This window comes from Empidonax traillii, unplaced genomic scaffold, assembly GCF_003031625.1.
Source record: "Empidonax traillii isolate 1590-97213 ecotype Southwest subspecies unplaced genomic scaffold, ASM303162v1 scaffold6:size4315531, whole genome shotgun sequence".
Lineage (NCBI taxonomy): Eukaryota > Metazoa > Chordata > Aves > Passeriformes > Tyrannidae > Empidonax > Empidonax traillii.
In genome coordinates, this window is record NW_020955199.1 from 3,742,962 (window position 1) to 3,758,433 (window position 15,472).

At 40.3% G+C, this 15,472-nt stretch overlaps 1 protein-coding gene across 4 annotated transcripts in view; it reads left to right on the forward strand.

Annotated features, from left to right (window-relative positions):
- VCAN (versican) overlaps window positions 1-15,472 on the forward strand; it is a 97,451-nt gene that overhangs the window by 64,310 nt on the left and 17,669 nt on the right. For 2 of the 4 annotated variants that reach the window (XM_027881263.1, XM_027881257.1), the window contains 3 exons: window positions 820-6,291; window positions 8,358-8,471; window positions 10,615-10,728. In XM_027881263.1, the coding sequence (XP_027737064.1) occupies window positions 820-6,291; window positions 8,358-8,471; window positions 10,615-10,728 (5,700 nt within the window). The remainder of the gene's footprint in view (window positions 1-819; window positions 6,292-8,357; window positions 8,472-10,614; window positions 10,729-15,472) is intronic. The other 2 variants (XM_027881272.1, XM_027881281.1) reach the window with 1 other exon arrangement.

A 15,472-nucleotide genomic window follows, 5' to 3' on the forward strand; every position in this document is an offset into this window, starting at 1 on the left:
CCTTCTTAGATCTTCTTTCCTCCTCCTTTTCTGCTTGACCACCTAGAAAAAGTCCAAGATGTTTGCAAGCTGTGGGAGTGTATAAATAACTTGGAGTCAGTGGTAAACAGAAGGTAATTACTGGACCTTATTCATGTTACTCTCTGAGCAGTGATTGATTCTTGAATCTGTGATATTTTTTTCATATTTGCTTCATAATGCTTTAAAATTCCAAATAGCAACCACTTTGGAAAGCAATCCTTTATTCACTGACCTAGGGTCCAAGTCTAATGAACAGAGTAATTGACATAGTTTTTATGGTGTTCCTAGTAATCTGAGTTACTCTATTGAAGCAACAATGGAGATGCACAGGGATTGTCTGTTATGTCCTATTTTATTTTAGACTTTGCCTTGTTTAGCTTGGTCTAAGTTCAGTTTCTGGTAAAGGTCAGCTGGCGTCTAAATCCATGGAAGCAGTTGCAACAGGTTGGTCTAAAAAATGATTTTCATCTTGTCCATTTCTCATCTCTGCTGAATAGGATAACATGACTTGATGGGGGTTTGGGACCAAACACAGATGACAATGAACAGCACTAAATAATTAATGTGTTCAATATGCAGAAAGGCTTCAACTAGAAAGTCACACACCATGGCTGAGTTTAACTTTGTGTCAACAGAAGAACACACTGAATTTACAACAAATTGTTTAATTTTGAAGGCTTTTTTGTTTTGTTTTGTTTTTTCTTTTCTCTGATGGGTTGCTTGTACTTCATGTATGTACTGTAATGCACAACCATTGCTGTCACTCAGGGATTATGAAAAACTCTCTTTTTTTTGCAGATCATCCGGTGAATGAATTTTTGGATCTGTTCAATCGTCACGTGCTCCCCCATGCAATAGATGAGACCCACACTGATGCAGAGTCAGCTCAGACCGAACCCTGTACCTCAGACTCTGTGCAGGATTCGTCTGAATTTATAATATTGGATCCTTTCTTTACAAACTATATAGAGTTTGAGGAAGAGGAAGACTGTGAAAATACTACTGATGTTACAACTCCTCCAGCTTTGCAGTTCATCAATGGGAAGCACCAGGTTACCAATGCCCCTAAGAGCACAAAGGCTGAGGAAGCGAGAAGTGACCAAATTGAAAGCGTTGCACATTCCAAAAACGTAACCTTTGCTCAAATCAATGAAACAAACACATTTATAATATCTGAATCTGAAGCTTCTGGAACTATGCAACCAAGCAAAGCTGGAGAAGTGATGGGGGTGTTTGGAGTTACTCAGCCAACAGCAGATGTTGCAATGTTAGAGCCTGTCTATAGTGGCGAGTCAGAAGTTGTCACAACAGATAAATCAATAGCCATTACTTCTTCCCATAGGCAGTCTCTGCAAAACAATAAAGAGACCAAAACACGGCATGGAAATGAGGAGAACTCTACTAAGGGGACCAAAAACTTGCTTTTGGTTACTAGTGAATCTTCTGGAGATGACTCCACAGAGTCTGATCTATCCACTTCTGCCTTAGAAGTTGTGACAATGTCAAGAAAGGAAGATGATGAAAACAATTCCGGTGTAACTTCTGCTCCTGATGCATTTACTGTGGAAAGTTCCACTGTAACTGCTTCTCTGGATGCACTTTTTATTCCTGCAACTGCAGATGAAAGTGTGACTGACCCTATTCCAGAAGAGACACCCTCTGCTCTAGGAGATCATTATAAATCAACTGCTAAACTTAATGCAAATGCCCCCATCGAAAATATTCTGCAAACAAGTTCTACAGCAAAGCCTGAGACAAATGCTGCTTCTTTTATGGTTCTGGAAGGCTCTGGGGATGAAAAAGAGGGCATCACTGTAACAACAGGGGAAATAGCAGTAACAGAAACACTTTCAATGCAAGATATTTCTTTGGGCTCTGGCACGGTAATGCCAACAGAAATTTCTGTAACTGCCTCAGGAATCACCTCTGCTTTGAGTAGGACTTTTGATCAAAGTCCTGAAACACCTGTTGCCACCAACTCTGAGTTTATTACGGAAAACATAATTGCCAGCTCTCTTGTAACTGAAAAGAGTACTGATGATGAAAACGACATACAGACCACTGATTACTTAGGTCACCAAAATTCAGCTACTGCTACAGAGGGAAATTTGGAGCTGAACGAATCTGAGAGCACTACAAGTGAAGTCAGAACTGTAAGTCAGGAGCCCACCTTACCCAGTAAAACAGTACCAGGTACCATAAGTTCTGAAACCAAAAAGGTCACCTCTATTCCTTTCTTGAGAGAGAAGAAGCTTTTTATAAGTGAAGGATCAGCAGAAGAACCAGCAGACTTATTTTCAGGGGGTCCCACAAGAAAAGTGGTAAGTACCGACTCCCCATTTTTTGGTCCAGGTTCTGGAGACATAAACCTTATCATTCAGTCTACTTCGACTTCAGTTCCATTAAGGCCTGTCACTGAAACACACACTGAAAAACATGAAGGAAAAGTTTACAGCACAGATGATGCTTCCCTGAAGGATGCAAAAACAGAGTATGGGAAACATGCAAGAACAGGTGAATTTCCAGTAACAGTTTCAAGTACTGGGTCAGATGGCTTGACAGAGGGATCTGGAGCAGCAAATGAGGTGTCCCTGGATGTGTTTAGTACAAGAAACCCAGGGGAACAAAACATGAGAACAGAACCAACCTACACAGCTCCTTCTGACATAAGATCTAGTTCTGTAAAGGAGGTAATACCTCATACTGCACCAGGAATCAAAACTGAAGGTTCAGAATCAGGTGAAGTCACATCATCTCCAGAATCCGTGGTTCGTAACAGCCCTCATGACAGTATGATGACACATGGTATTGGCAATGTAAAAGCAGTAGCTGAATCTACAGAAAGCAAAAATGCAAGACTTGGTTCTTCCACTGTCTCACTGGGCAAGATTCTCCTAATTGAGCATGGCTCTGGAGAAGAATTCAAAAATGACAGCAGCACCACAAAACTGATGTTTAATGGACCTACTGAAGAAATACTTGGAGGTCATTTCTCACTCACTGATCAGGGGTCTGGAGAACCAGACACGTCTTTTAGATCATTTGCAAAAACAGAATTTTCACCTGCTGAGAACCCAGAAACATGGGAGAAGCATGACAGTCACAATGTTGTCAGCACATTATCTGTGAATCTTGCCTTCACCACCAACCCTGATGTGCCAGTCACAAGTCCTGAACATGAGGAAACCACCATGGAAACTGTGACTGACCTGAGAATGGAAGAGAAAACCAGTGGTGAATTGACTGTGAGAGCTTTTTCAACAAAGATTCCTTTGGTGGAAGATTCGTATTCTGGAGAAGACAGGCCAAGGGAAATTTCACCAAAAACTACGGAATCTTCTGAAGAAAAAGCAGCAACAGACACATTCTTTAAAAGTACACAGGCTACCCGTGAACATCTGGAATCTTCAAATACTCTGACTTTCAGTCCTTATTCAGAAGAAAAGGAGTTAGAAACCAAACCTGTTCAGAAAGTACTTTTGCCATTTAATGATGACAGAGTAACTGAGCCTGTAAGGATTGAAAGGAAATACATAAGCTCTCCAGTTACAGATATAGAACAAGAGAAGAAGTTGGTACTAAACATTTTCCCTACAAAAGATATTCCCAGAACATTGCTGACATCTCAGGAAGAAAAACGATCAAATAATGAGTATATTAGTAATCCATTATTTTCAGGACAGGGATCAGGAGACGACCTTGATGTAATTCCCTCTTTAGTTTCATTGGTTGTCAAAGGAATCAAGAGTACCTCAAGTCCTCCCACTTCTCATCCTGCAAACATGGGACTTGAACTTTCAACTGTCAAGACACAAGACTTTGAAAGAGGAAGTACCCAAGCAAATGCTGAAGTTAATGAAGAAGTTCCAAGTGCTGTGACTGAGCTGCTCTCAGAAACTGAAGACCAGTTCCCCACCTCTGTGTTCCTGAGTTCCCCGGCTTTAGCAGAAGCCAGCTCCAAGAGTTTCATCTCCAAACAGATGGAAGAGATGACCCATTATTTTGTGGCAACTGAAGGACCTCACAATTGGGAAACTAGTCATGGAACAGGAGAAAATGAAACAGATGGGACAACAGCTACTTCTAAAGCTGTTTCACGAGAGGAAACTTCACATTTTATGATTAAAGGTGGCGTAGCCCCTGCATCTGTCATACTGAATGGAACTCCCAGTCCTCAAGCAGAGGAATCTCTTGTAACATCAACAATAAAAGTGCCAGGCAGAGTATTACCTGAAAGCTCTGGAGAAGGATCTGGCTGGGTTGGTGTTTTGGATTCATCTTCTCCTGATATGTTTACTCATCTGTCAATACCCCCGGTATCAAAAGTAGAACTAAATGCTTCATCTAGTGCTCCTGGGCATATTTATTCCAAAGTTATGACCACAGAGGCACTGACAGATGGGTCACAGACTGTGATCACAGGACTAGCATCTCTTTTTACTGAAAAAACAGATATTGTGTCAAATCCATCTTCTGTTCATCCAAAGGCAGCTACATCAGAAGAACTAGCAAGTGATACTGGGATATATGAGAAAATTATTCCCATGGTTGATGACAAAAGAAGTGTTATATTGAACATTTCTGTTTATGGTGACATCACTCTAATTGAAGAGAGATTTCAAATCCCATCAGAAGACACAACAATTATAGACATGGATCACTCAAAATCAATGCCTGAAGATATAATAAGTGTGCACACAATGCCAAATCCTGTTACACAGTCAACCTATGGCGATGATGACGATAGCATGACAGCTGAAGGGGAAAAATATGATTCAACGCCCAGATTTTCCACAACCAAAGAGAAGACACTTGAATCTGGTGACAGTCTTTCTTTGACTACTTCCAGTCCACCAAGCGGAGAATCAGTAACAGCTGTTCACAGACCAAAGTCAGAAGACATGGGTTTGGCTTCAGGGAATGCCATGAATGTTGCAACAGAAACTCTCACGACTACTGAACTCTCTGAACTGGGTATTTTCCTTCCTACAGTACCATCTCTGGCAATCCCTCCGGTGCCCTATGAGTCGAAACAGATTGTAACCCCCACCACAGAAGACAGCTATGAGCCAAATACTTCAGCAAACAACAGAGTAATAACAGATCGAAGTGAAACAATCTCTATGTCTGGCTTTTCTGGAATGGGCCAAGAAGAACTGACTGATTATCAGCCTGTGATTCCTCCTCTTACTCCAGTTTTAGCTACGGAGCCAGAAAAGCCTATGACTACTGCCGTACTTGAGCTGAGTATTGTCACCACACAGCATGCATCCCAGCTGGTGACTGTATCACCCAGCAAAAATGCAAAAAATCACACCATGGTATATATAAACACAAAGTCAGCATCAGCAGAGTATGAGGAAACAGATTCTGAGAGTTTTCATTCTGTCCCTCAAACTCCTACATCCTCAGTAACTGTTCATTTAGTTAATGGAGTGTCTGAGTATCCTGAGGTAATTATTCCAAGTACTTCATCATCATCAACGAAGGATTCAGATGAGCCCAATCGTTCATCAGAAGGAGTCTTCAAGGAGGTTAGTTCTGATATTGCAGCAACTTATAAACCCCACACTACAGACCTTCTTGACACAACAGAGTCTTCTCTGCTAGAGCTTTCTCCTGAGTCTGTTCCAGAAAGCACAGCTATGGAAATTACTCCTCAGTTTGGCAGGCTGGTAACAGGCAGGACAGAGGAGACAGAAACCCCTGTCACTGATTTGCCTGTTGAGGAAGAATCTACAGTTTCTGGAGATTCTCCATCAACACATATCTTACCTACTGCTTTTCTGAATTTTGGAGAAGGAGTGAGCACAGACATCCCAAAAGTTAGCACAATAGAAATTGAAGCTTTCTCGGGGAGAGTGAATAATCCCCAACAAGAAGAAGACAGGAGTGCTAAGAGAGAGAACCCCTGGCTCGTTTCCACACCGGACTCACCGAACAGCATTGAAAGTGAAGGATATAAACGTGACCAGGGAGCAGTTACAATGCTGACTTCACCTTCCCAGCTTCTGGAAAGAAGCACAGAAACACAATCAGCTTTGTTTGGTCGAGGGGAGATCACAACAATTTCTTCTGACATTGCAACGCACAGCACTGTCCCTGGCAACCGTCCCTACCAAAATGAGCAGTCCACAATGAGCTCTGAGGAGCCAAACACTGTTGAAGTTGTAACCTCATCGTTTTCCCTTCCTGAAGTCACTAATGGATCAGATTTTGTGATTGGCACCAGTGTGGGTTCAGTTGAAGGCACAGCAGTACAAATCCCAGGTAACTCCCAAATATGATCACTGTGTTATGTGTGTTTACACCTGTGAAATGTTGCCTTAGCTCTGGTGAGAGGTATAACTACCAGAGCACCCTGTGAAATAACATCAGCCCTTGGGACCCTCCAGCTGTGAGATCAGCGTGGGTTTAACCCCTGCAGAGTGGAGGAGGATGGGGGTTCCCAAACTCCAGTCCAGTTGCTCTTCATGAGTGTTTGCATCGTGGAGCTCTGGATCAGACTTGAGGTAACCATCCAGTTCTAAAAGGCAGGACGGTAACACCGGCTGTTGTAGGGAATTCATCTGTAATTATTTAATTTTCCAATCTCAAGCAGATAATTTTGTCTGATAGTTCCTCTGTGTTAGCGTGATGATAGTACTCATACAATTGGTTTGTAGTAGGGTTGTTCTTAACATCTTGCAGTTGACTTAAAAAGAAACTCTTCTGCACATTTTAAGATCAGAATTTTCTATAAAAATGAGCACCTCCTAACCACACAAGAGAGAACCAAGACTTTGTTTTCAGCCCATGTGTACCTTTAACTGGTTGATAAAGTGTCTGCCTCTTAAAAATTACAGATCTTTTTATTAGAAATCACTTGCCACATAGATTTGTTTTCCGTGATAGTTATTAGGCACCATTTCAGCAAACACATGGATGATGCAGGTAGGCTTTCTATGAGTAGTGCCTCTTCAATCCAAATTTTTATACAGATACTGACTAAAGAACTGGCTTAATTTTATAGGGTTTTGTATTATTTTTCCTCAAACAATCCAGGTACCTGTCAACCTGAAAATGTTTACTGGGAAAATAACCATTCTGCAGTAGGACAAAGAGACAGCAAGCACACAATAAACACCATTAGGGTGCTCAACACAGCCCTACATTTGTGACATTCAGTGAAGCACTCCTAAAACAAACACCCTGTTCTATGGGTGGCATCAGATCCTTTTCAAAACCTCCAAGGTGAAATCTCTAATTAGTTACATTCCCTAACTTATGTATATAGGAGTTTTCTCACGAGGCTTTCAGCGGGACCTTCTGCATAGCTATGACTAGCAGGGAATTTGGTACTTTAAGAAGACTTTGAATGTCCAGTTTGCAAGGGTAAAAAAGATGTTATTTACCTTTTTTTTTTTTTTTTCATTGACCATAGTCAATTTTTTTTTTGTGGAAAACATAATCAGAAATCTTAATTTTTCTCATTTCTCTGGTTTACAGAACTCTCTTAACCATTTTGTAAATTTTCAAAGACAGGGCTTTATTTTTGTACCCCAGAAGGATTATCCTCAGGATTTCCCTCTAACTCTGAGAAGCTAACACTTATAAATGGTTTAGTGTGCACTTGTTTGTGTGAATGAGTGCTCCTAGGCATGAAATCAAATGCAAATACCTAGGTGTCTAAACTCGGTGGAAATAAACACCACTAGAAGGCCTAAAGATCTGCAAGGAAAAGCTATTTAAATGATAACTCCTGTAACAACTGAGGATTTCATGGCAGGTAAGCTTTTCTCTTAATGTTTAGTTCAGTTACAAGTGTATGCAGTATTTTTATTTGTGTTCTTCAAATGTATTTTTAAGAAAGACTTTGTGGGCATTGATTGATTAGATAAAAGAAAGTGAAACAACAGCAGCCAGTAGTATGTTCTGTGTACCCTGTCATTCTGCATAAACTAACCCCATTCAAAAGAAAAGCATTTTCCATTCATTTTGCATATGTTTAACTGTTTTCAGCTATAATTAATTGTCATGTCATGCACACTAAATCATTAGAGTATCATGACTGCCAAAGACAGTGCACATTGCTGTGAAAAAGCACAATTCTAAAAATAATTTGTATTGGTTCTTAGTAAATGCCATATTTTGTTGTTAAAGTTGAAACATGGTGATGCCTGAAGACAAGCTTTACTGTTTTACAAAACTGTATTTCCAGTGTTGATAGTTTCTGTAATTACAGTAAAGCACCATCAATGCAGCAATGAAGATTTTTCTTTTCTTTCAAAAAAATTGAAAATATACTATTTCCTTGAAACTGCAGGGTCAAATTAATTTTTTTACTTGTTTAACAGGCCAAGATCCCTGCAAGAGCAACCCCTGTCTCAACGGTGGCACCTGCTATCCTCGTGGTTCGTTCTACATCTGTACCTGTCTGCCAGGTTTCAGTGGAGAGCAGTGTGAATTAGGTAAGATGAAGCCTAAAAAAATTTTTCTTACATGAGATCTGCACAAGTGGTGAGTTTTGAAATTGAAGAATAAACAGACATTTGAAAAACTCTGCAGTGAGTCCCTAAGAGCAGTAAAATAGAGGAGGTGCACTCTTTTCCCTTCCCTATAAAGTGCACTGATGTGGGCACACAGAAAGGTTGAGAGAGCTGTGCAGGAACTAAAATTCAGAACACTGTGTTCAAAAAAACCCAAATAAAACAATACAAACACTAATATTTGGGATAGTTCTCTAAGAGCTTGGAGTAATTATTTGGAAGCCTGGTAAAATAAACTAATCCTAAAAGTGACTGGGAAGCTGAGTACTGAATGACAATCTGATATGTTTTCTCAGGAAATTGTAAATATTATGGTAATCATATGCATATTTGGTATAGGTTGGTATTTTTGTGACAGCTCTACCTGAGGACCTCTTCAAGCTGCCTGTAACATCTATGTGTACCTGCTGTGACTGTGGATGTCCAGATACTTACCTGTACAATGTAAAATAACCAGTTTTTCTTCCAGAAATCTAACCAAAATATGGTAAAAATGATAGGTTGGCTGTTTAGTGCAGAGATCATTTAGACTGTTGTAAAGTTGTAGGTTCCATTCCCTGATAAATACCAAGTTTTTTTCTGTGATACAGTTGCCTGCCAAATTCAGAACTAAAAAAAAAAACAAAAACAAACAAACAAACAAAAACCACACACACACAAAAAAATCATGGTAAAATTAGTTGAACTCGTTACAGCTTCGAGAAAAAAAAAATAAAAACAACTCCACTCAAAGGTTAAAGAAATCACTGCAGCATAGTTGTCAGGATTAATATGGTTTTATTTGTGTTCTGGAAGACAAATTTGTGGGTTTTTTGTGTGATTTAAAAAATAGTAATGTTTTTCTCTGCTTTCCTAGCTCATCCTCATGAGTTTGATAATTCACTAGTTCATCAGTGGCAGACATCATATTTTAGATACTGTATCTTAAATCTTACTCTGTCAAGGAATGTGGCATCCCCTGGTTGCAAAACAGAGGTCATAGATAATAATTATAAAATAATGATCTGTCCACTTCGTGTCCCCTAGCGCTTTTAGAGGCTTATTAAAAAATTGGAGTGGGACTCTCCACAGACCACTGCCATGTAGAAATATGTTTTGTGGTGCCTAAGAATGGAAATCTCAGCATTTTTAGCCCATATATTCAGGGATATTCTGGATATAAAGCCTAAAATGTTGTCTTGAGATCTTTCCAAATGACTGGAACAATAAGACCTAATAAAAAATTTGAACAGAATATATTTTAAAATAGAAATATTTTTAAAAAACCTTCCACATGATGCAACAGTTATTCCTAGTTGTTGATTTTTAGTTTGTAGATATGTCTAATTTCTGTCTTATATTTCAATGAGGGAATCACTACCAGCAATTCACTTTGGACTGAGATGTTTGCAAAATCTGTATTAAAGTTTAAGCTGTGGTTGTTTCAGAGAAACAGAACTCAGTAGAAAACATCATATAATCTTTGTAACAAGACAGACTAGTTTATAACCTGTACAAATACACACACAAAGTAATTATATTAAATGATCTAGTGCTCCAGTTTAAAAGGTGAAGACCAGGTGTTTTAGCCTTGGAATGGGGGACAGAAATTGTTACTTGTTTACTATGCAAGACCATGACTGCTACTGTCTGACTGATCATTTAGTGAGATTGCCTTTATGGTGTTTTGTCCTCATTTTGATAAGATTAGACAAAGAAGAAATGAGAAATGCAAACCAATAATGAGCCAGGGCCTGCTGCTTTGCAGGCTGAAATTAGCAGTGTGTTTCATGCTACATGATGAGATTTCCAGTATTTGAGTTTCATGAAGATATTTGAGATCTCCAGTGCTTAGTGAGAGTTTTTGTGCTGTGGTGACATACACAAGTCAAATTTTCCATCAGCACAGGAAAATGATGTATGGTGTCCCTTCCTTCACATCTGCACAGTGACCAGTTGGATCTTGCGCAGTGTTTTATTTTTCTGCGCTCAAACGATCCCAGTCACCAGTGTGACTAAGGCTGAAGAGCGTTTCCCTGCTGGGAGCTGGGTGGGTTGTAAAACCACTCTTTTCTTTTTGCTGCAGATGTTGATGAGTGCCAGTCCAACCCGTGCAGGAATGGAGCCACATGCATCGATGGCCTCAATACCTTCACCTGCCTGTGCCTGCCAAGCTACATAGGTGCACTCTGTGAGCAAGGTAAGGTGTGTTCTTCAGCTTGTGGTGATGGAGGTCATTTTTTCCACTCCAACATCCTTCTGGAGTAACTAGGCAGAGCCTCCTAGACTGACTGAGTTTCTGTCTTAAAAAATTACACACACTGTGAAAGACCTATCAGAACCCATCCCCTCCAATAATCATAGAATCATAGAATTAACTGGGTTGAAGAGACCTCCGAGTCTCTTCATCAAGAGATGAAGAGATCATCAAGTCCAACCCTTGATCCAACCCCACTGTGATTACCAGATCATGGCACTCAGTGCCACATCCAGCCTCGTCTTAAAAACCTCCAGGGACGGTGAATCCACTACCTCTCTGGGCACGCCTGATCACTCTCTCTGTAAAAAACCTCTTTCTAATATCCAACCTAAACCTCCCCTAAGAGAACTTAAGCGCATGCTGTCTTGTCCTACTGCTGATTGCCTGGGAGAAGAGACCGACCTCCACCTGGCTACAACCTTCTTTCAGGTAGTTGTAGAGAGTGATGAGGTCACTCCTGAGCCTCCTCTTCTCCAGACTAAACAACCCTAGTTCCCTCAACCTCTCCTCATAGGACTTGTGCTCAAGTCCCTTCACCAACCTGGTTACTCTTCTCTGGACCCGCTCCAGCACCTCAATGTCTTTCCTGAACTGAGGGGCCCAGAACTGAACACGATACTCAGTGATGCCAATAAGCATCAGTCATGTAGGAATAGTCTATTGAATATGTCAGATTATATACTCATCCACCGGGGGCCATAGATTTGACAACTTTATCCCAGAATTTTCAAAATTACCTGTTCTGTAATTATTTCAGCCAAAGTAGGTACAGGATTTATAATTACAAGTAAGTTGTAAGAGGCTTTCTAAACTGGGCAGCTGAAATAAGGATAAATACCCAAGTCTCTGTAATTGTTAGGAAGTTGCCTGCAAGAAATGCCACTGTATTTACAAGAAACATTTATAGTGCAAGATGCTTACTCAATATGTAGGAGGAGGACTAGAGTAGCAAAATCTGTTCCGTCAGTAAAATTAATGAAGGCATTTCCATGGGAGAAGAAATGGTGTATTAAAATGTACTTGCTACAGCTCATGAAAATATTTTTTTTCTTTTTCTTCAGCTGAATGCTTTTCGTCACAGGTAAATGAACTAAACCTCTGGATTTGTTTAACTAGTGTTGTGTATTTTCATGTTTGTTTCTCAGCTTCAGTGAAGAACGGTTTGCAAACTCTTCCAGCTCAACCTATAGAGATTTGTTTGTTAGAGCTGAAAAATCTCAGACCTGACCAGCACTTTTCAAGGTTTAACCTTTTTTAATAGTCTGGCTAACCTTGCAACTTCAGAGGGCTTTCTGAATCTTGTGTCCCAAATTAAAAATTGAAAGTGTTTTCACAACAAAAGAAATAAATGTTCTCACTCCCTTCCTCCTCTCCTTCATTCCAGCAAATCCGTAGCAGTGAGTGGCTCTGATACCATGGTAGCTTTAATCTCGTTTTTATGACCAACCTGAGAGTGCATTTCAGGTGGTTAATGGGAACATTTCCTAGTTTGTCAATCAGAACCAGAGCTGTGCTCTCTCAGCTTTGGAATTTAAATTTCCTCCACTTAAAATCCTGTAGTGGTTTGGGACTTGGGAGAAGGTTTTAATGCCAAATTTCCACTCCACCAGACAAAATAAAACTGTGCTGGCGATTCAGACATGGTTGTCTGGCAATCAGGCTTTATTTCAAGGCACCACTCCTGACCTCACTAGATTTAAAGACCAGCCAGGACGACTGAATGTGTTACCTTGGTGCCACAGAAAAGATCGAGCTCAGCACACTGAGATTGTATTTCATTGCTTTTTTTTTTCCCCCTCCAAATACACAATTCATTTTTAAAAACAACAACAACAACAACAAAATCAAGCTGAAGGGCTTTTTTAGGCACAGTGCTGAGCATTCAAAATGCCATGGGAGAATGGGGGAACAGAAACAGGGAGCATAGACTTCCTCTGGAAATGAGGCTCAAAAAGTAGGAGGTAATTCGATCACATCTGCACCCACTGCTGCAGAAAGAAATGCAGAGCTCAGAATTTCACCTATGAGACTGCTCAAGACTAAGGCATCTCCAGCTGAGGTGTTGTGCCTGTGTCAGCTCTTGGAGGGGATGTGACCAGGGGACATCACAGCTGCACATCAGGGAGCTTGGGATGGTAGGAGTGGGAGGAACCTTCTGGGAGTTCCAGTCTGGATGAGGGAAATCAGTCCTGAGACTCTGGGAGATGAACTGGCTCCCTGACACCGCTTTTTCTTGCCAGGTGGAAACAGTTCAGCAGTCTGAGCCCAGAAGCACCTTCCTGAAGAGAGCTAAAATTGTCTGATGTTAGAAATAGAGCAGCTGAAGTTCACTTTTAAACTAGGTTGTTAGCTCAGTCAGGTGGCATCACTTCTGGTTCAGGTGAGATCAAAAGTGAGTGGAGTACCTCTCTTAGACCCTGTGCTGCCCACCACTTATATTTTTTGAAAGTACAGATGCACAACACTTGGTGACATCTGAACATCACTTCTTAAAACCATAAATATTCCCAAATATATCTGTTTGTACAGGATGAGGCTCCTTGGGATAGTGCAACCAACTGTTCTCTTCCAGATTCTAAAGACAAGACAGCAGGGTAATTTGAATTATCATATCAGGAATAATGCTGGGTTTTTAATAACCCAAGTTTATCATTCCAATATCTGTGATTACTCCAGTCTTATTTAATTCCCTTTGTTCCCAGGACTTGGTAGCTGGGGATTGAAGTAGTCGAGAAGGGCTCAGTGCAAACACACATTCTGAAAACAGAGGGTCTGTTACTGATGTCTTTCAGCTGAGAAGGGATTATTTTGACAATTTACCAGTAAAATGGGTTTCTCCTCAAGAAATGTGGCCTAGTGGGTCTCTGGCATTTGCTCATTAGCTGAAGACAGAGAGTCATAGCTAAAATTCACAGCTGAGTAAGACTCTCATTATGTTCCACTACCTGTGTCAGTCTTTATTTTCTTTAAGACCCTTATGGTATTTCTTTAAAGACAGGGGACCTATTGTCCGCAGCTTACTGCAGCTATTGAAAAAGTAGTACTTATCTATGCATTAAACTGACAGACAACTCTTTTTTTAATATAGTGTTTAAAGATGTTGTCACATGTACAATTGCAGTTACAGAGAGAGGAAGCTGCGTAAGTAACTCCTGGCACACATCACCCAAACCCCCCTGTAAATTGCCATAAATCTTAACACTGGTGAGACACGTTTCAAAACACCATAAATATGAGTGTTTCAGTCTTTCCATCACTTTCTGGGATAAGGTTACAGAGATCTGTGATTGCCTCCCTGGCTGAATACACAATGAATGTGGAGTAAGTGCTTGCAGATACTCTGCTCACAGGTGACTGGGTCAGAAAATTTACAGCCACCTGCAATTAGGCTTTACTGGTTCAGTAAAGGCATTAGAAGTTTATACCTACATGGAACCCTTACGTCTGTGACACCCTTTCAGCTCTCTTCATCTGGTAAGTAAAGTGAGCTGAGGACAAAGAACTGCAAGGATGAAACAGTCCCCACATTTTTACTTGGCTGGTTTTGCATTTTTCATTCTCTGCCCTCCTGAATCTTTCTTTCCCTGCGCATTTTTCCCCTCTTCTCCTCAACCTCTACTCTCAAAAATAACAAAAAAAGCAACAACAACAACAAAAACCAACTTAACCACTCAAACAAAAAAAAAACCCAACCAACCAAAACCAACCAACTAACAAAAAACAATACAAAAACCCCCAACCACTCATCAACCTGAACAAAAAAACCCTCTTCTCACCCATGTAAGAACATTATGTATTTTATAGCCATCAGTCCTGTTTTTTTCTACTTTTCTAGATTTTTGGGCTACCAACAGGGGCAGAAGAAGTTATTCAACATTTCTCTTTTGGAAGACAGTGTAAGATTTTGGGTAGGAGGGAGGAGTTAGATGTGCACTGCAGTGCGTGTATTTAAACAAAGTCACTGTTTGACACTTTCTATCTTAAGAAGAGAAATTGTGTTATTTATGATTGATACTCAGGCCATCTTATTTTCTGAACACAGTCCTCTCAGTTTTTTGTTTTCAGGCCTCTTTGCCTCCTCTACCTGCCTCTCAGCGGATTTTCTCTCAAATCCTTCACTCTTTCCCTAGCAGAGGCCAGGGAGGGCTTGATTAGAATAACATGGAGATCCTCTCTGGCCATGTGTTTCTCAGCATGCCAAGCTCCTTGTTATTATCTGACTTATTTCCTGTGAGACAAAGGAGTCCCTGAACAAGATAAATAATAAAACCTGAAGTGCCTTCACAAAGGACATAGGACTGTTAGTCAGCCTCTGGACTGTTAGTGTGGTTAAAGAAATGTTCTAGAATGCCAAAGGCAGACTAAGTTATAAAATTACCTAGATAGCAGAGATTAAAGCAGTATCTACATCCTGCACCTCACATAGAATACAAAGAGGGAAAAGATAAAAAAACTCACAAATTGATAGTGTAGATTACATTCCTTTTTTCATAACTGGGATTATTCAAAGCACAAGCAGTTTTCTACAGTTCAACTTTCTGAAAATAGAAGGCAGATAACCAGTGTAAACTTTATTATGCCTTTGCATTTGTTGTATTTATGGCAGTACTCATGACTTTTGGGAAATTATTTTGGAACCAAATTCCTAAGACAATGGCTACTGTGTTACCAGTATCAAAGGAAT